We start from the raw sequence: 21,623 nt of genomic DNA on the forward strand, positions 1-21,623 counted from the left end.
TTTTTCTTACTGCATTAAAGGTTAACTATGAACATGAAAAATCAGACAAACCATTTTCAAGTAGGCCTGTGGTTTATATTATTTATAATGTCCTAACAAAAAACTCAAATAAATGCTTGATTATTATGTATACAATGTTTCTGATCAGCCAACTGAAAAACTAATTTCATTTTCTCATTAGAGGCCTCTCCCTGAGGCAGACTCTCATGTCAATTTTTATTACACTGAAAACAGAAAATTAAAATTATCAGTTGCAATGTAGAAAGAAATGCTTGTTCAGAATCATAGCAGTGAATCAATAAAGAATCTCCTTAAACCAAATAATAATGAAACCATATCTTGAGGAAAATAATAATAATAATGATAAAAAATATATTGCATTTTTCATTACATTATTACATTGCACAGCATCTGTGGCCTTTTATATCTTAAGAGATTTAGCCATGCAGTTTCAGGTGACTTTAGAAAGTGGCATGTTGTATTGATTGTACAGTTTCTGGAACTTGAATTTTCAGTGTTTGCAAAATCTTTTCACTGAGCTGTTGGCATGGTTTGTACTGGACCTGAGATTTTATCTGCGTGATTTTTCCTTACGCCAAGAAAATAGCAGGCACTTCAAACAAGAATTTCTCTAAAGATTCATTAACTTGATATTTACCATTCACTTCTGCAAGGTGTTTTGAAGTCCAAGGCCAGAGAATTATTTATTGCCTAAGAAGACTTTCCAGAGGATCTCCAAATGCTACACAAGTATATTTTATACAGCAGCCGCAAAAACATTTTTCTTTCTATAGTGCAGATTTATTACATGAAGCCTCTGCAGCCCTGTTTTTTTTAAACATACACATATCATGCATACAAACCAGACATTCAAGGTCATTCCTTTAGACAACATTACTACACTGAATTCACATGAGATGCTTTACAAAAAAAAAAATCTCTCATTGGTCTTTAATGCTTTTGTTGGCTATAAATTCCTACAAATACAGGGTGATTTAAAACAAAGGTGAAACCTTTTCACTTTGTAGCACAATACACACTGCAAGGATGTATATCCTCACTACAAGATGTGATGCAATAACATTATTCTCTATAAATACAAAACATCAGGTGTGACTAGTACTGTGACAACAAAACTGGACTTTATTACCATTCCCATGGGCAAAGATATAAGGAATGATTTGCTGGACTGCTAACAAGGTCCTGACAATTTACTCTGAATAGAATTTAAGTTGACCACTGTGGCTGAGCACCCCAAGTGCCAACAGAGTACTGATTCCATCTCCTCTCCTCCCGATGCACCCCATCTGTTGATTGGCTTTTGTTGACAATCACCATGCGGACTGCTGAAAGGAATTGAGAAAATTTGTCAAATGCAGGATCATCACAGTAAACCATGACACAGAAGAACTTAGGCCAACAGCCAATTGACTCTCTAACTCTTACATGTACAGTACGTGTAATTTGTGTAGGCAGAACATCCCAATAGTCTGTGTGCTTTACAGGAGATCTGCCTTCGTACCAGCATATCACATGTAATTCTATAAGTGTAAGTGTTATCTTGTGTTGCTATTGCCTTGTTACAGTTTACTACTGGTCTACCATGTATGGATTCCTGCACTTTAACCTTGTATAATTTTCCGTATGTATTTGTAACATTAAATGAATGTTTTGTGAAGTATTACTGTTAAAAACTATGCGGTAATAACAGGCCATTAATCATCAGAAATCTTTTTCATGAGGACATTCACAGCAACATGGAGTCTATCCCTGAAGTCTATCCTTGCCACCCTGGGTAGGATTCCAGTCGATTGCAGGACACGCACAGCGACCGTGCAGAGACAAGCTGGCCAAGCAGAAGCAGGAGTAATCCAGAGCACCCAGAGAAAACTCACACACACACTAGGAGAGCATTTAAGCGCCACAGAGAACAAGCCCTGTTGCAGGAACAAATACCTCCCCTAGTGTATTCACATTCAGACGAAAACATTGAACAGACCTGTGCACACGCCAGGACGTCTCTGTTCTGTGAACTACTGCTCTTCCTCTGCTGCTGTTGCCCCACTGCTCAGGCACTTCAAGTACATTAATTTTGTGCTTCTTTTGTGACTCTCCCCCCACCGAAACACTCACCAACACCTCAGTGCTCATTCCTTTTTTTAGCATTACCTCTGCCCAGCATTTCACAGAAGAAAGGTCTCCGGACCAACAGACTAATATTAGATTTTAGTGAAACATGTGTCTTGACCTTTTCAGAAAGCACCTCTATTTACTTTTTAATGTAGTTCACCTCGCGAGGTACTGGGTACTGTTCCCATAGCTGGAGTAAAGGTCAGAGCACGTGTGAGCAAGACCTTCCGCTGCTGAATCTGCTTTGTCACCTTCCTTCTTCCCGAGCTGCAGCACCTGCCTCTCAAGCATGGGGGGGTTGTTTTTCCTCCAGAATGGGAGCCCTTTGTTCGAGGCTGTGCACGGTCTCCTTCACTCCCTGGTTACGATGCTGTGACTCTTGGCTAAAACCTACAAAACAAACGTGCACGCAGAAACGCCAACTAATGTCCAGATGAATAAAGAAGTTCTGGGTCTAGAAATGAACAATGTGGTGCCCACAAAATTATGAGATAACTTACAGGCATACATCTCCACAAAACCTCATAGGCGTTTTAAATCACAACCCGTATTACCTACAAAAATCGTAGTGTAAGGTACACAAGCATCCGTTCAATTTAGGATATCTGAAAGGATATTTTGGTAAGCATAGGTTAAAAGTGCAAATTTGTTTTGCTGCAATTTAGTTTGCCGTGATTTCTATTTTCTCACAGGGCCGATTTAGATTAAGCAAGAGATAATTGCTTGTGGCGATTCAGGTAGCTCTATTAAAGAACAAAAGGTTCATGAACCGTGTCTTTTTAAATACTCTCTGACCAAAAGAAATGAGCACAATACAATTTTGAAAAGTGCTGTGCAGTTTCCATTAATCAGCAATGACAGGGTTTTGCTCATTTGCGTTTGCGCGAAGTCACACAATTCCGAATTTTCCAAAGTGAGAATGTGTGACCCTCTATGTGAAGAGGGTGGGGGGGCAGGCTCTGTCAATTTGACAGTGATCGATGATGCCGCGACAGATTATGAACACAGAATTAGCACATTAGGGCCAATATGATAAATAGACTGACCTCCTCCCCCATTTCGTCCTACAAAAAGACAGATTGCCAGCACTCACTGATTAAACTGTTTCAAGTTGTATATTGAAGTGTTCGCACACTGCCTTTATTTCCTCTCTTCTTACTGCTGGCCTGCTCATTAGGTGGCATTTGTAATCTGTTATTCATTAGCCGTTATAAATGATACGCCATCATCCACGAACGAACAGCCACTAAGAGCAAGAGCAAGAGAGAGAGAGAGAGAGAGGATAAGGATTGAAAGTGACTTCAGTGTGAGAGTATAATTAAACACATGTACACTATCGATCGCCTAAGAAGCTGTAGCGTTTACAAATGAACTGAAGTGCCGATACCAGTAACTTCGAGGTCACAGTGAAAACGAGGAGACAAAGGTAACGCTGTACTCAGTAGTAGCTTTTCATGGCCGCCTTTAAATTAAAAGAAAAGAGCAGCCAATGTTCTTCTCTGCACTCACACTCGCCACAGACAGACAACCACAAGCGCTCACAACATTAATTACCATTAATAAAATATCTCATCAGAAATAGAATAGGTCAGGGGCTGATAAAACCACAGCTTGAACCATGCTGCTGAAGGAGAGCTGGCAGCCCCACTGGAAATAACCAGTCCACATCTTTTGAAGAATAAGCACACAGCTCTTGAATACTAGGTTGTGTGCGAGTAGTATTGGATTTCCTTAAGGAAAAAAATCAAAATTCTCCCAGTTAGAAAAGACAAAAATATTGTATACATTATTTATCCAAAAACGTTATTACAATGGTATCCTGTAACATGGTGAAGGCAATTATTTTATTACTATTGAGAGTCATGTGGAAAAATTATCCATGAGCAGCTCTGCGCAATTCAGTGCTAGGTTTGTCTTTGTCCACTCCAGTGTGCTCTCGGAGCGCAGGTACTGTAGGCAGCTTTTACATGCAATATTCAAACGCCCAGAGGTTTGGATCTTGGAAGGTGGTCAGAAGGGTACTGTGTCTGCATACAAACTGCAAGCTGGCTACCCTGCTCTGGCCCCTCACTCTGTAATGTACAAACAATGAGAGAATATAAACAATGGATCACTCTGGGCACTGAATGAATTCTGGGGTCAAGCACTAAACCTCTTTTGACAGAAACACAACCCACACTTGTTCTCCTCAAGAGAGGCTGACCTCCCGGCAAAGAAATAATGAATGCTGCTTCTGCATTAAATAGATAAAACTGTGGGGACTGTGTTCAGTTTTGCAGACAAATCACCCTAAATAATAAAGAATAAAGGCATGTTCTGTTTTTTTCCCCCCAGTATATATGATATCCTACCCAGCATGTTTGCAAAACAGAACATACTGTTTGCCATCTCTGGATACACATGCACACAAAGAGATGTCTGGCTAAAGCATGAAATAAGACCTTGAAAAATGACCTTAGAGGTCTGCAGTACGAGGAACACAGCTGATAATTAGAACAAGAGCTGCAGCTGGTGAGATTTGAAAGTGCAAAACCTTGATAATTGAGCAACTTGTACGCCTTTATGGAGACCTTTCATCATCACAGTTCTAGGCCTCAGCTGTTTGCACATTGGAAGGTCCACAGACAGTTCTTGGAAGATGCTGCCTGAGATTCCTACAGGCACAGAACATGCAATGTAAATGGAACTGAACTGCATGGGTGATGAACATTCAGAGTAACAGGCACAATGCCTTCAGCCCACTACTAAATTCTCTGAGAACACCCTACTCTAGACCTGTATAGCATAGTAAGTTATATTAACAGGAGTTCTCAGATGTTCTCTGTTTTTTGAGGACTGAAGACGTCATGGACCATTCCAACTCAGACCTGCTGTAGAAATGCAAGTTCAGAAATCAAATCATTCTGATCAGGCTCCACCCACTTGAATAAATAAATATGTAAGTCCTTGAACTGACCTTCTGGATGTTAAACTTACTTAATTATTTATTAACAAGATAGTTAGGCGTTCTTAACCTGGACTTTTTTTTTTGCATAGGTATCTGTATTGCATCCTGAAGTCAAGAATGTGCTTTCAGGAAAGGAGACGATACAAGCAAGCACACGTTTTTCAGACAGCAATTAACACCTCCAATTACGGAAACATTCTCATTTTTGTTTTTGAGCGATCATGCTGCTTGGGGTTTATTTTGCAGTCACCCCTGAAGAAAACCTCTTTCACTATTTGAAGGACGATCCAGGCTGTCCTTCACTATCTTTGATTTGGAGACTTTGGCTGAAAAAGAACCAGTCCACACCAACAGATTGGGAAAGCTCTGTGAATGTTAATGCAACTCATGCCCATCAAAGCGAATGGAAGTTCTTGCTTTCTCATTACAAGTAGAAACAAAATGTTTGAGCTGTTACCTCTCCTCTAGTTTTAATTCAATTTAAGATTGTTTTCCAAAGGAGACAGCGTGCTGAATAGTACTGCGTTTATCTGCATGATGTACAGTGCAAGGGTTCTCCTGGACATGGATTTAATGCTTATAGTTCTTGCAAATAACCCGGAAATTTCAAGGAGTTAAATGTTAATGTTTTTCCAAGGCCGAAGATAGAGAGATAACCCTAGTAGAAAATGAGACATTTTGTTTGGAAGTCTGAATTAATATTTCTGACAATGCAAACACAGTTTCAAACATCTCTTCCCAAACAGTTTGATGTGCTCCAATGTAAATATTATTGCAATGCTGACAAACAAGAAGAAATTATTTCTGCAATGCATTAAAAAATCATTCGTTTCATTCCTATGTTGTATTTTAATGAAAGCCACTCACAAGACTTACTTGTGAGTGAAGCAATTTTCCCCACTGAGAGAGAGAAATAAAGAGATGCCAAAACAGCTGCTGGCCTTTTTGTTCTCCAGCTTTTCTGCAAGACAAAAGAAGGAAATGCAGATCACAGTGCAGTGAAAGATAATGGCCAATTTTGTAGAAAGACTTTAGATATCTCCTCTATTTCCAATGGGAAACAAGATTGGTTTGCTACAGTACCTGCACTGTCATGCTGACCATACTGTATGAAAGAAATGTGAAAGTTTTACACTGTAACACACTCACAAAACACATTTCCATGAGGTCTGACTAAAGAAATATACACAACATTCCAAATTAATTAAGATTCAGAATAGCACAGTCATACTCTGCCCTGGTCCCATTCTGCCATCTAATTTATATTCAGCTTTGTCTTGCCAGCAACTATAATTATGGACCAAAACTGTAGTTAATGTGGTACTTCACCAAAATCATCAGCCCCCCCCCCATCCCAATTCACCAGGCAGCAGCTGTCTGGGGAGTTTTTGAAATATTTGGATTTATTCTTTTGTTTCCATGTTGAAATACCTTCAGTGAAAGAAGGCTTGTTTAATTCTCCCACTTCTTTCCTTCATTTGAATACACCCCTTGCCTTCTCCAAATCATGGACCCCTCACTCTCAGTCCATGTGGGACTCCAGGTGCCGGGCTCGTCCTCAGCAGGAAGTGCCACGTTTCCCCTTTCTTTAATTCTTTCCCTTTCTGTCCTGTTAAGCCCCTTCTGTGTTTGTTAGCTTTCTGAAAGGTTACAGAGCCTGCCGAAACAAGACCAAATTCCTTAAATCCGGTAAAGGAAAGTTTCCTCAGTGTCGACCTTTAAAAGGTCACTGTATAAACACTTAAACTCTCAATGTACTGCAAAATAAAGAAAGTACTGCAGACCCGCAATCAAATCATATAACTCCGCACTGGAAACGGTTGGAAACAGGCACTCCTGAGGGCACTCGGCAGTCTGATCACATGCACACGTTCACCAAGGCACCTCAACTCCTGTTCTGGTGGTGTTTTTCAAACCTCCTTCAGTTCTGAATTAGAGGATAGCATTTCAAGACAAAGGAAGATTCCACACGTAAGTGGAGTTTGCCATTTACTTGCAATTTGCGTTTGTTCCCTACAGAGAGTTGCTATTTGCTTCGAATTCCTCTTTCCACACACACCCACCTACTGTATAAACACACATTCACCCCTGTATATAGATAATTATGTCGCATTTTTCCAATGCTGCTAAAGACACTGCAAGCAATCTCACTAATGTAGTGATTACACTAAGCTGGGTACATCGTAATAGAACATTAAACACCAGAGGCTGAAGCATATCTCCACCATTACACTAATATATAGAATGATTTCCTTTTGTTTTGTTGCCAGGACCATTAAAATGATGTTTATTTTACCCTACTGGCACTCCCTCATAACCAGTTCCCTTCATCATTACTGTGAGGCTTTATTTCCTTTGCAAAATCCAACTCAGAAATTGCTTTCTATTGCAACTTACTTAGCCTATTAATGTAAGTTATTACTGAGCTCACATGTTACTATGGCAACAAAACTGATAAAGTGTACCAGGAGACCACAATGATAGATTACATGTACATGCTGTGTCATATCCAATTAACTCAAATTGACTGTGTACCGCATTATGCCACTGCTCTGAGGAAGATCAATAAATATGGACAAAATCCAACAAGGTTCCCCTTTTTTCCCATCTGACTGTAGGGAGACTGAGACAGATCATGCTACTATGATGTGTTCTTGCTGCTAAAGGGGGCAGGTGCTGCATAGACACCATTCAAACTTGGCCTATTCAATCCAAACTCTTCTAACTCTCCATTCATGCATAGCAAAACACCATCTGCTCCTATTTTGCCTCGAGCAATCACAGCTGACCAAAAACCGATGATAACAGCTGTTGTGAAAGAAAAGCCAAACAAAAGGGGGTAAAGAAAGGTTAGGCGCAAGTCCGGTGTGGAAAAATATTTAGTGAAGTGGGCAACGGGGGCTTGCACGCACTTAGCAATCTAGGCACCCAAGCTGCAGCTAGACGTGAAATATTTAATCCATTTGTCTAGAAGAGGCTTCAGACTTCAATGGGTCAGGTGGTAAAGGAGGACTGAAAATGAAGCCGGGCATCGTCCATCGCCGTCCATTCTGCACTTTTACCAACCCGGCAAAGGCCCGAGAGACGCCCTGCGTTCTTCCAGTGAGTATCGCCAAGGCGGATCGCGAGGTAATGCGCTTTAACCCTCTAGGGCCAGCACGGTGGTGAAAACGAAAAAAAGAAAGCTCCTAAGGTAAAGAGAGAACTCACTTGATTACTTCTAAAACCAGCCCCAGCAAAAGCAAAAGAAAATGGATCTCGGCTTCCGCCTTGAGCCGCGCATTTGAAACACACTGAAAACCCTCCCGTGGATTTTCCACGAGCCCAACCCATCACAAAGCAAGCAGTCACATCTGAACTACTTGATCGGCATTACGCTCAATAACAAAAGTTGTGGACAGTGATATGATATTCTTATTAATCCCTTTTCCCCATTATCCAGGAAGAAGAATGCTGCAGGGAAGTGGGTCACGTTAAAGCCTTTGTGTTCAGCCCACAGACCTTCAAGTTACTCTTTCTTCTTCTATTGTCGACTTGGTGCATCATTTGCATCAGACACAAGCCCCTGACAGGCAACCCTCGTAATGTATGGCTGCTGACCCGGAGGAGGGCTGACCAGGGTGGCTGAAAGACTCCCTCGCATGCTTTTGATTCTCAGCTGCCTCAGCTCATTTTAAGCAGCTAGACATCATCATTTCATGCACCACTGCATTTCTAACAGTGCAACAACCAGAAGAATAATAAGTTAGCTCAAACCTCGCAGCTACATAAGTGTATAGTAAATATTTAGGACACTGTCAGTTGTATCTTTTCAATGTACATCTAGCTCACTTTGTCATTTCTTCATGCCACCTGTCTTCTTTAAAGAATTGAGCTGATTGACCTTTTACGCTTTGCTGTGTGCTGAAATGGATTTTACTGGCTGATGAATTTATCCCGCCAACCGACTCTCCTGATATATATATATAGGCTTCACAGATGTGTTCCCTTCTAGGACAGACACAACATCTAGGTGCACTTGTCTTTTTTCATTTCATGGAATTAAGCATGACTGTGGCTGGTCTTTGGAAAACAAAAAAATTATGTTGATCTTTATGGTTGTTATAATTAGAACTTTCCTGTTACATAATAGAGTCATACTTCACAGCATAACCTATAAAAGTAGAATAAGCTTTTCAAAATTTCTGCTTATGTACAGTACCTTTATTTATACATCCATATCTACCCTTGGACAAAGAACCCTTCTCCTTTATTAATCCTTGCAGGACTCACGGGGTACAGATCCCATTTCGTAGTCAAGACTCTGGGGTCAGTAGCACAGAAAAAAAGACTCTTCCGTTCACAAGAATTGTGCATGGAGAGTGAAGAGGATTAGCTCAACCTTTGTTTCAGTGAACTGGGGGGCACTGCCACAACACATCACTGTCACAAAAACACTAAAGCGGGCATGCAGCTGGATTAGAGGCTTGATTTTAGAAAATACACTAAAGATGTAGAGAACTGTACAAGGTGATGTTAGCAAAAGTATCTGTAGCTAGAGGAATGCCCAAGCACACTATGGATACTACATAACAATTTTCTACATCATAACATGGTACAACAGCCTTACAATGAGGTCCCAGAGATAAGCCCCGATACTCACGGGCAGGTGAGACTCAGTGAAGATCAGTTTCCCATTTTTCACAGGTCAGAGCTCCTCCATGGCCTCTCCTCCCAGCTGCCTTGTGTACTTCCTTTCGTCTTGCAGGTTTCAAGGTCTGCTACATCCACACGAGCCAGAGGGGGCTTGGAGTTTAACAGGCTTGTAGTTTCTGTTTTGTTGTTTCTACTGGATCCAGAGCAGCTGTAACAGTGTCAGCCATTTTGTTTTGGAGTTGTGTTCAAAGGAGATCAGCTCGATTTTATTGAAGATGACCTCAGTTTAAATCTGACTACACTCTGTTCTGGAACAGATTTTACTTAATGTAAAAATCTGTTGCAGAATCTTGTTTTTTTTTTTTCAGTCACAGCTAATGTTTTCAGTGGCTGATCTTTTCAAGTATTTGAGGTAGCAATCCCATGATGCTTTGTGATTATATGTACAACTGCTCCAGTTAAATACATGTAAAAGGTCAAGTGCAGGTGATTGGACCAATAAGGTTTTTCAACATCATACAGGTGACTACATCAGCCAATTAGATTCAACATCTTTTACTTAAGAGAACTTTAGCCTTTTTGCAGTTTTGAAAAACAAATGTGACCCAATCAGATCTTCAAAGCTATAATGGGGTCATTACCACAGTTCTGGCTGTTATTGCTTTCAAAACAACAAGAAACAACACTGATTTTTGCCAAACCTTTCACTTCCTTATTGTGACCACATCCTATCGGCCATGATTGCAAAAGATGCACAGGTAAATCAGCAATTTAGTGTAAATTTATGATAGACATAATGCAATCACAAAACAGCTTTGGCTTTTTTAAGGCTTGTTTATTTTATTGGTTTAACCGTTTTCCCACCCCTCCATTGAGAAAAGATCAAACCGTCACTTTTTTTTTCACCAAGAACAGTCCTGTTCAGTACTCCAACACTCCCTAACCCTGTACTTGCCTTCCCCCTGCACCACGTCTTCGCTTCTAGACCTTTTAAAAATCCCCCAAAGAGGAAAACGATAAAAGGAGGGAGACCAGGTCTTTTGCATAATGTATTAGATTGTGGAAGCAATTTCTAACACTAAACATCTAGCAACTAAACAAAACCGCTGAACTGAACATCCTCCTCCTTCTAACCTCTCTTATATCCTTATGTTGTGAGCAGTGCCATACTTTTTGTTGCACATGACTAAATGTAATTTACTTTTCATTTCCAGTCCACATACTCCAGCCACATCCCCTGAGCGCCTTCCTTTTGACTAGTACAAAATGGAACATTGGGTTTCCACTCTGCACATCTGGCCTACCCCTTGAGCATGGGGCATGACTTGAGCATGGTGGTATTGAGTTCTATACTTGCAAAGGAAGAAAGAATTGAAGGATAATGTTCTAATGCATCCCAAAACGTCTATGAATCTTTCAGCCTGTTAAGACAGTGATGGCAGCGGCCATCTTCTCCTTAAGGCAGGGAACATGTGATAGTGTGCCACACGAGAGGCTGGTAGGTTTGTAATCCCCATACAGCGGCTGGTTTCTTCCTGGATTGAACCTATTGGGGCAGCCTCATGGCACGTAAACATAATTATTTAGAACACTGCTGCGTTTTTGCAAAGAAAAAAAGGCAAACCTGTTTACAGCAAACATTAAAGAACAGTACTTCTGCGTATAATAATTGGCTAAATGTCATGCGACAAAGCCTCCAGTTAAGACTGGAAATTCACAGCCTGTCGCTCTTGGTTATTTTCACTTTGGTACACAATCCACATCATTTAATGTCTTGATAAGGAGCATTGGAGAGATTAAGAGATTACAAGCATTATAATAACAGAATTTAAGACGTGTCTTTTTTATTTACGGCGAGTATAACCATTCTGACCTGATCAGATCGTCCTTTTCTATACAAATGCAATTTATTCGAACATCGAATTGAAATGCCGCCAGCAATCTTCCACCAGCTACGAGAAAGAGCAGGCGTTAGAGCCGTGGGTTCAGTCTGCGTGCGCAGAGCAGGGGACAAGCATTAATTACAGACTGGCAAGGCGGGCTCGTTTTTCAGAGAGGGGCTGTGGGGGAGAAGCCGGGCTGCAGACTCAAGCCCCCACTCTCCGGGTCAGCAGCAGCGGGGTATTGTTCCAGCACCATTGTATGTGTGCACTGAGAGAGAGGAACACAGCACCATGTTAAATCGGGGGAAAAAAAGACACTTCTCCAGCCAGCCTCTTCCTGCTCTCCCCTGGCCTTCTCTGGATGTTTCGCCAATGATTTAGAAAGGAAACAAAAAAGTTCATTAAATGAAACAATGAAAAAGGTTACGTTGCTGTGTGAAGTCATTTAAACCATATGAAAACGACTCCGAGTGTATCTATTGTGTTCTTGAGATCATGGCACTATTTTCATTCAAATTACGCTGGATAATTTATTGCATCTAGTCTTCTAATAGCCCTGATGGCATGTTTTTTTTTAAGTCACACCAATTATTTTAACCCCAGGAGAAGTGTTGTCAGTTTTAAATGGGTTACAAAGATTGTTTCCTTTAATTAGAGAAAAAATAGGAGAAAGCAAATCAAAAACGCAAATCTTTTTCGGTCAACTGCAGGATCTGGTCTCCTCCTCCCGTTTTATAGAGAAGCTAGAAATGTTTTGGTTCTATTCGTTTTACACAGAGGGCTCATATAAAAATGCTTTTAAAAACACATTTGTAACTTGGTTTTATTGAACAGTCCCAAAAATACAACCCTTGCTGTGAAATATTTGTACACAGTGAACACAATGCTAAAGGGTTATGGAATAACAAAAGCAGCATGCATTATTAATACCCTTCAACATAAATCTGTTCAGAATAATAAATGCCATTTCCCAGAGCCTCATTATTGTGTGTTTTTAAGTCTCGTGTTTTGGTAGTCATGGACACCTACTTTAACATTCTCCCATACCCTCTATTAAGATTCAGGTCATGTACAACACTCGCTGCTTTTAATTTTCATTTTATCATAAGCGGTTTAAGATTGTTGCCAGAGCGTATTTGCAGTTTTTCTCCAGACCTCTTCACTATAGCTTTTGACAGGACAGATGCTGTAATTAATCATGCAGGGGAGAAGGGAATTGCAACTCTACTGAATTCAGAGAATCATTACGGTCTCGTCACCAAATTTCAAAATAAAAAAATATTAAAACACTTTATCCTACAGGTATTTCCAAAATACACCAGGGCAGTGTTCACTTTTATTTTAAACAGTGTTCAAATCAAGTCGTGCTACAAGACACAAGAAACCAAGCAGCTGCGTTACATATGTCTTGTGGTTTTATGGGCATCAGTGTGCCTCTCCTTCCCTTCCCTCTACACCTTTTCAGAGAGAGCAGACCGATTTGGAGAACATCTTGGAAACAAAAAAAAAAGGCAAATTAAACAATGGCATTTAGGCTGTGGGCTCCACAATGCTCAATACTGCCCGTGCAGAGATTTAGGAATAGCGACTAAATTAAACAAAGATTTTAATGTAGCAACAATAATGTTGTTTAGCACCTAGAGTTCGGTTTCCCTGACAAGTTTATTGTATGAAAAGAAAATGTACTGTACATCTTCTCTTCAGATTCTCTCATGTTACCAGAACACTGGAAAGTCACGGGTTACTAAATGTATGGTTTTTGGGGGGAATTTTATCCTACCATTTTAATCCCAAACAAGTACACCTCAAAGATCACGAAAGGAAATATTAAGCATACTTGGCATTTGACAAACTTTATGGCTCAATTCATATTATATCAGTTCTGGAAGGTCTCTATATTACATTGTAAATAAGCAAGAATAAATTTGCCTAGTAAGAGTTCAAAAACACTTGGGTTTTTTTACTGAAATGTATTTATTCTATAGCAAGATAAAAAAGCAGTTCTCTTTTTTTCTGTTAAGCAAAATACAAACAAATTAATTGCTGCTATTGTAACTCATAAAAAAGTATAAAACAGCAGTAAATGCACTATGCGATGTTGTAATCCACAGTTCATGTTACCAATGTGAATATTAAAGCTTCACATATGAAAACTTTACAACATGTGATACGAAAAAAAATGTACATCTTTTTTTCTTTTTATTCTTAAAGGAATTCTTTACAGCTGGCACTAAATATTTCCACGCCTATTCAAGTGGCTTTTACAGTGCAACAAAACGGTTTTGCTACAGGTCTTCATTTTCCTTTCAATAAGTACATGGTACTGACCATACGGTTTTAAAAATACACTGATCATGAGACCATTGAACTAGAACCTGTGAGTTACAATTACCATAAAATATTTGCATTTTTTTACACAAAATTGAAAAAAATAAACATAATTTAGGATAGCGTTAAAAGTCTGAGGTAACAAAAGACAAATACATTAAAACGGTGATCCATTTGGAGTGCTGTTTCTGGGCTTAGAGTGAATGAGCTTCAGATTTCCCAACCCACATACCCACCCACCCCCCTTGAAACTTACAGTAGTTTACCATCACAGTTTAAAGACACACAATGACGTGAATGGTCTATGGCAGTTTTTAAAATCTGTCCGATCTTCCTTCTGCCTCGAGCACATGTGCATTACTCTTTCCAAATTCCTCCAGTTTGGATGCCAATGACAAGGTATTGTCTCATGTTTTTTTGGGGGGAGCTGAAAAAGAACAAGCCTAGGACTAGGAGCTCTGACAGCCAGTACTACGCAGAGAAAGCTGCTGGAATGTTGAAAAAACCAAAACAAAAACACAACCTTTACAATGAACTGGCCTGTGGAAAAGAAAAAAAAAACATCCATTTTTTCATTGGATGCATTACTGGTTACCAGTACTGTAAGTTATCATGTCCTTGTGATCCCCATCTTATAAAGGGCTTCCCTCAAGATTCACGGCAGATCCAGGTTACACACGCATGGTACAGTGACTCTCCAAACCCAACGTGGTTGTCCTTTCACGCAGCACAACAGACACCGACACCAGTGTAAATAAAGCTTTGCCATTAGAAAAGAATACAAAGTCTCCCAGTGATCATTGCAGCAAGTTCTCTCAGTTATGTGCCCCAACTCCATTCCAAAGAGTGGAGAACAAACATAAGCCCATTGTCTGTTTCCCAGCCTATTTTATAGACAGAATTGGTTTCAGTGCCTTGTCCCATTATGTCTGCATATCCATCAACAACAATGGACAGTTCTTGGTAAAACTTTATTTTTACACACTTCTTAAGTGCAACTTAGAAAAGCAACTTGGATGATGCTTTTATTAGTTTCCGCCTCTTTGTAATTCATTTTGGCTCAGAAGATGCTGACTTGTGATAACACCTGGGCCTGGGCATGAGCTTGTATTTGGGACTGATGCTGCTGCTGTGAGGTGGACTGAGGACTGCCCAAGGTTACAGAGCCTCCCACAGACTGCGGCGTTCCTGGGGAGTGCTGGGGAGGGGAAGACTGGGGTGGATGTGGCTGTTGTTGTTGCTGCTGCTGCTGCTGCTGCTGGAGCTGCTGCAGTTGTTGTTGATGCAGCTGTTGCATCTGCATGTGCTGCAACTGCATCTGCTGCTGTTGCATGTGGTGCTGCTGCTGCTGCTGATGCTGCTGCTGCTGCTGCAAGTGGTGCTGGTGCTGCTGCAGCTGCTGCTGGAGGTGGTGCTGGAAATGTTGATGCTGCATCTGCTGTTGGATCTGCTGGTGGTGGATCTGCTGCTGCTGCAGCTGCTGGTGCTGAAGATGCTGCTGCTGAAGATGCTGCTGCTGCTGCTGCTGCTGTTGGTGCTGCTGCAAGTGCTGCAACTGGTGTGGCTGTGGAGGCTGCATGGGAGGGCTCATCTGAGCCACTCCTGCAGGGGGCGCCCCCACCATACCCCCACCTATCTGGCTGATCAGGGGTGAGGGAATGTTTGTGGGCATGTTTTGAGGAGAGACAGTAACAGAGGTGACAATCTGGCTGCCTGACAGCCTCATCTGCAGTGGTTTGGGTGCGATGGCCCTAGGGAGGGCTTGCTGCAAGGCCTGTGCTGCTGCAGAAACAGAGGGGTGCTGGGACAGCGGGGTGTTCAAGATGAGGGAAGGGGACAGGTTGGTGGACGCCAGGGTCTGCTGGACGGAGCGTATGGTCTGCGCCTCAGCTGACTCTGCAGCTGCCTGTGGACAGGTGGGGAGAACCAAAGAACCCATTTATGTCCGATTGGTCATAGAATCGTTTATGGAAACATGCAAATGAAACTTTGCTAATGAAGCAGATGTATATAAAAAGAACAATTGTAACTTGGACAACCTAGAAGAAAAAGAAACTGCCAGGAAGAGCTGGAGAGATTTGTTGACCCTTTTCTTTGGATGAAGAAGTTTGCTCTTATATTTTATAGCCATCGCAATTCTTGTGCATGTCTACAACGAATCGCTACAAAATTCAAAGCACTTTGGGATCTTAGATCTCAGATCAAAAGGAAATGTCCAAATAAGATATTTATGTAACACATCTCCTTTGAAATTCTTCCAGACACTCAATTGGATGAAAAAGGGGTCTTCTAATTTCCTTTGTCCACTGCTAGACCACAGTACTCTGGGAAAGCAGCTTTGCACAGATTAAGTCATGCAAGCCTGGAGCACAGCCAATGGAATGGAGGGACACTGTACAGCAAGCTGTGAACTACTGTATGCTGTCATAGTTCACAATATGATATGCATTAATTACAGGCCAAGGGTCTGTTTTTATTGCTGTAGCTTTTAACATTTTAAAAGGCTTATTAGTGATGGCTCATTACGGCAAAAGGTAACTGAATATTGGCATATCTCACCTTTGAAACCAAACTGGCTCGATAGGCAGCGAGGGCTTTTAAATATTCTTTTTTGGCGGCTTCGGTTTTGCTTTTATAGACCTGTGGGACACAAAAAAAAGGGCAATTAAAGAACAGAAGAGTACTTCTTTGAGTTCTTATTGTGAAAAACAAAATCCACATGCTTATCATTATCTACATGCCATATATTGTAGTCCTAATACAGGAATGGCCAGACGATTTATGGATGGATGGACTGTACTGATGTCTGAAACAGGTGTCCTGCAGTCTGTACAGGTGTGGGGGTGTGGTACCTGTTTCTGCTCCTCCCCCAGGCTGTCCCACATGGAGGCCACGATCTTCGAGACCTCCCCAAACGTAGCACTGGGGTTCTGGCCCTTGATGGCTGCTTGGGTGTCTCTGAAGAACAGAGCGTAAGCGGAGACAGGCTTCTGGGGCTCATTGGGGTCCTTCTTTTTCTTCTTCTTGGGGGTCTTGGGCTTCTTCCCAGTGTCCGGGGCAGGACGCTTCTCTCCAATCGCCTACAGCGCAGATTCAGAAGGTCAGCAAAATCAAAAACACTAAAGCTTCAATTCTGCTCTTCTCAGTCAGTGTTCCAGTTTCTCTGCGTACAGGGCAACATTTTTCAAATATATATCATATAAAATATATAATATAAATACATCTGTTTGTCGATCTGTTATGGGGGTTCAAACTTGCAATTACGAATTAAGCGATGAATTAAATTGCAAGATCACAAGGTAACAAACTACACTGAAACCCAGAAGTTAAGATAAATGTGCACTACTGCATGCTGGACTTATGAAATATTGTGGAAAAAAATGCAAAATGCATATGCATATTTAATCATGTATTCATATTGTATTGAGTATAAAATGCTTTCATATTATGAAGAAAAAAAGGTGGTTTCAAGCCAACAGACAACAGGTGAAAATAAACAGGTCATGTGCAAAACATTTGTGAGTGGCGCAAAATGACTTCAGAAGCGTGATGGAGAGCAACTGTCAATTACGTGCCTTTTAAAAGGCACAAAACGATTAATTTCTCCCAGATCTTTCTCATCTGCCGGCTCAGGCCTTCTTTCCTACTAGAGTATCTTCTAAGGATCTGAACACTCAGTACTCAGATCCCGAGTCCTGCAGAATCATTTTAGCAAACAAAAAATGCTTGGGTAAATTGCACTGGCTCTCTGAGAAATGTAGAGTGGACTTTAAGATTCTTCTGCGCACACATAAACCACTGGTCAAGCTCCAGGTTGACTTTAGGACTTATTGCACAAGAGCAGTCGAAGATCTTTGAGCTGAGATGTGCTGGAAGAGTGTTTCGCACTGGCTGGGAGGTACGGATTTGTCTCTCACCCTGTTTCCTTCCTCGGGGTCCTCCTCATTGATGGAGCTGGAAGGGGAGGGCGTGGCCGACTTGCTGGCAGGGGGTGAGGGGGAGGTATGTGGCATATTGGGGCCACCCAAGTTCAAGCCCAGCTGTGCGCTGAGCTGCGACTGGTTGATAGTAGTCAGCTGATTACGTGACATCATTCCTGCAGAGGGGTTGCTCATGTTGACCACAGACCTCATGACCATAGAGGTGTTGGGATGACAGTGATGCACATGACTTTGGGAAATGTTCTAAACACAGAAACAAAACAGAAGCAACAGTCAGTTCTGCAGAATTAGATTTTAATAATTTTTAAATTCAAGGATATATATAACTGTTTTACTCTTAGAATTAGATGTAGGTCTGTTACATTTTCTTTCCATTAGAGCTCTTTATAGCCTGGACAGCTCTGTTATCTAAAAGTACAGATTGCACTGCTTTAATGTAAACATTACAGGATACCCCCAGTGTGTTTAGCATGTAAACAACTGACTGTTTTCAATATGTATTATCTACTGTTCAGTAGATGAACATTTCCAGTCCTTGAGGGTCAGAATCCTTCAGAATTGCCAGGTATCTTTAAAAAATTTACTTCTGAAAACCCATTGAAAAGTGTTAAAATTGGTCCTATTAAGCTAATGACCAGCTCGATTAAGACATTAAGAACACAGATGGAAAGAAAGCCGCAGATTTGGTGACCAATCTAGGACTGGAGCTGTGTACCCCTGGATACAAAATCCAAAATTTTAAATATACATTGAAAATATTTGTACACATGTAAGTAACAAGACACAGGGATAAGAACTGAATGATGACACATTCTTATCTTTCGCTGCCTCATCTACCAGCCTCATTTCTTTTCTTAACAGCACGCAGATGTAACAATTCATCCGGAAAAGCCTTTATGGAAAATACAGTAAAATTGTTTGCATTGACTGCGCTGGAACACAAGTTACAGCCACTGCCATTCCAACAGAAGGAAGACTGATCAAGAAGAATCAAATGCTGACAAGGAACTGTGCGAAATAACTGAATACAATGAGAAAGCGATTTGTTCTCCCTGAACACATCCATCAGGTTTTCAGCTGCATAAACTCAATCTCTTCAAATTTCATTGTAATATCAGGAGCTCATGCAACAAGCTTTATTAAAAAGACCCACGAACCCCTTATTTAATTCTGAATTCCATACATCTTTTTTTTCTCGAAAAAGGCAATATTGATTTTTCTGCCTCCGTGTTCTATGTTTTTCCATAGTACAGATTTCTTACTGCACAGCTCTTATGAACCAACAGCTGTGTGCTCTTGTACGATGATTGCAACGCTGACTTTAGAACATGAATCGATTTTAGAATTCCACTTCTCCTTTGCGTTTCTCACATTTCACTTAAACGCAAACAGTACATTATTGTAATCATTCAATTCTCTACAGCCAACATCCTGCAAGGGTTAAAAGGGCTAAAAATTGACTCTAAAATTTATAACTCTAAAATTGAAAGCATAAGTCATTCTTTATGAACAACCCAAATGTTATAAATGCTCCACTGGCTATTGTAAAATACTTCTGCTGCTAAACGTATGTTGTCACACAGCATTCAATCTGAAAATCTAAGACCAAAGGCTGCTGCAGGGTCTTTAGTCAAATCTTTCTCATCTTCCTCACAATGCTGCAAAATGGATCTAGGTATGGAGGACATCAAAGATGCACCGAGAAGCAACATGATGAGCTGGGAAGCAGAACACAAGGCACAGGAACACTCATAGGATACATCTTATGTTCAAACAGTAGTTCACCGTTCTCTTTCATCATTTAATCGATAGCTATTGATATCTATATAATAATCCTTTCACATGATCCCAAAGGCAGAATTCTGCTGAGAACAGTGACACAATCACGTAGTTTCTGTAAACCAATAATGCAACAGCAATCTGAAAAGGTCTAGAGTTTTCAAGTCCGTTGATCACTCCTGTGCAGAAACCAGGAATGGAAAATAACTCCCCATTTAGGCAGGCAATGTCAGATCACTTATTTAAATAAATCGGTTTTTAACATCCCTTAGCAGACCTGAAAACCATTAGTCCTTCCATCTTCCACCAGCAGTATTCATACTTCTAGATAATAGATAACGGATACTTTTGGATAATGAAAACATTTGAAAGAAACAAAGAAAGAAATTAATGTTTTTTTTTTCCAGTAAGGTTATTAATATTTGTGTTAACATCAATTATTATTACTAGTAAAAGTAATCACAGAAGCAGGACCTTAGGAAAAAAAAACGTAACATCATAACCACAATTTTGTTCTAGTTTATTCTACACTCATGCAAAGCAGATATTATAACCCTCACCATGGAATACAGGCCAAATAGAATTGATTAAGTCTCTTTAAAGGATAACTAGCTATTGAAATTTTTTTTCCTGTGTAATAATAATTTACAGTAGCTCCATTTGCAAATTACCTATTAGCTATAGACCAGTTCATTTTCTATATTTATGAGCATTTAATAAATAATTAATTGCTACAGTAAAGTCTTACTCAGTCATACTCCACATTCCTTGGTTATTCTGAATAACTGTGACATATATGATATTCTCCCCACACGGTGAGCGTGCTGTACAAAAGTAAATACCGTATTAGGTGTAACTGAATTAATAAAAAAAACATGAAAATTTCTGAAAACGTAATGAATAACATTTGCTTTTTGAGTAACATCTCATGCTTGTGTTAACCATTGAACAATGTACGGAAGGACTAGATGACTAGATGAGCACTTGTAAACAAGATGTCTCGGTGTTTAAAATTTAGGTAGAAAGAAGATTCAGTGGACAGGGATTCTCATGGTGCCCATAGTATTGACCCCATTTCGCCTGTAGTGCAATAATAATGATAATAATGATAATGATAATGTTTCTTTATTAGATCTATACAATTTCTTGCATTAGGAATTCGTCTTTTCGCATACCCCAGCCTTTTCTCCATGGAGACACAGACACACAGACAGGGAGAGAGAAGCTGGGGGTCAGAGCGCAGGGTCGGCCATTGTACGGCGCCCCTTGAGCAGTTGGGGTTAAGAGCCTTGCTCAGGGGCCCAATGGAGTAGGATTCCTCTGCCGGCCGCGGGATTTGAACCGGCAACCTTCCAGCCACAGGCGCAGATCCTGAGCCACAGAGCCACCGCTCTGCCCTTAACACTGCAATGTTACACTGCAGGGTTTCCTCACCCTCAATCACCGCCGCTCGTGCTGTCCGGGGCCACCGCACGCCAGCGGGACAAATCCGGGGGCTGCAGAGAGCTGGGGCATTCCGCTCGCGATTGTGATCTCGAATTCTACCAAGAAGTCGGCAACCAAATACTTCAATATTCAATGAATGGCCAACACGTAGCACGTGCCCTGAGCTGTATGATAAATTACTGTTTTGTGAGACCCCATTACCTCCATGTCCTCCAACAAAGCTTCTGAACAAGGCGTAAGCAGCAATAATACCCTAACACACCCCTACGTAACCCCCGCAGGACGCCGAGAAATGAAAGTAGAAGCAAGAGCAAAGCCTGGCATTACAGTATTAGAATATGCGCGGGGCAACATGTGAATCTATCTGAATAAAAGCAGCCCCAATCTGGCTCTACAGATATCAGAACCAGAATTTTGGGAAAGAATTTATTAGCGGCGACACTGTGCCAGATATAACAGGCTGAAAAGAATGCTAACAAGTTCAATTTCCATTCAGTCAGCAGTGCAGCTCTTCGAAATGTTTCATTGCAGGAG

The 21,623-nt window shown here is 40.9% G+C and overlaps 1 protein-coding gene and 1 long non-coding RNA gene across 2 annotated transcripts in view; both read right to left on the minus strand.

Annotated features, from left to right (window-relative positions):
* Nucleotides 1-1,358: 1,358 nt before the first annotated feature.
* LOC138224362 (uncharacterized) lies at nt 1,359-10,206 on the minus strand. The gene is made up of 3 exons (XR_011182829.1): nt 9,720-10,206; nt 5,954-6,038; nt 1,359-2,520 (listed from the first exon to the last, which is right to left on the minus strand). It is a non-coding gene; the product is annotated as an uncharacterized lncRNA (long non-coding RNA).
* A 2,194-nt stretch (nt 10,207-12,400) lies between these two features.
* tox3 (TOX high mobility group box family member 3) overlaps nt 12,401-21,623 on the minus strand; it is a 55,956-nt gene continuing 46,733 nt past the window's right edge. The window contains exons 4-7 of the mRNA XM_006641479.3: nt 17,841-18,107; nt 16,776-17,003; nt 16,483-16,563; nt 12,401-15,829 (exon numbers count right to left, since the gene is read on the minus strand). Of these exons, the coding sequence (XP_006641542.2) occupies nt 14,984-15,829; nt 16,483-16,563; nt 16,776-17,003; nt 17,841-18,107 (1,422 nt within the window). The 3' untranslated portion in view covers nt 12,401-14,983. The remainder of the gene's footprint in view (nt 15,830-16,482; nt 16,564-16,775; nt 17,004-17,840; nt 18,108-21,623) is intronic.

Source organism: Lepisosteus oculatus, chromosome 20 (genome assembly GCF_040954835.1).
Source record: "Lepisosteus oculatus isolate fLepOcu1 chromosome 20, fLepOcu1.hap2, whole genome shotgun sequence".
Taxonomy (NCBI): Eukaryota; Metazoa; Chordata; class Actinopteri; order Semionotiformes; family Lepisosteidae; genus Lepisosteus; species Lepisosteus oculatus.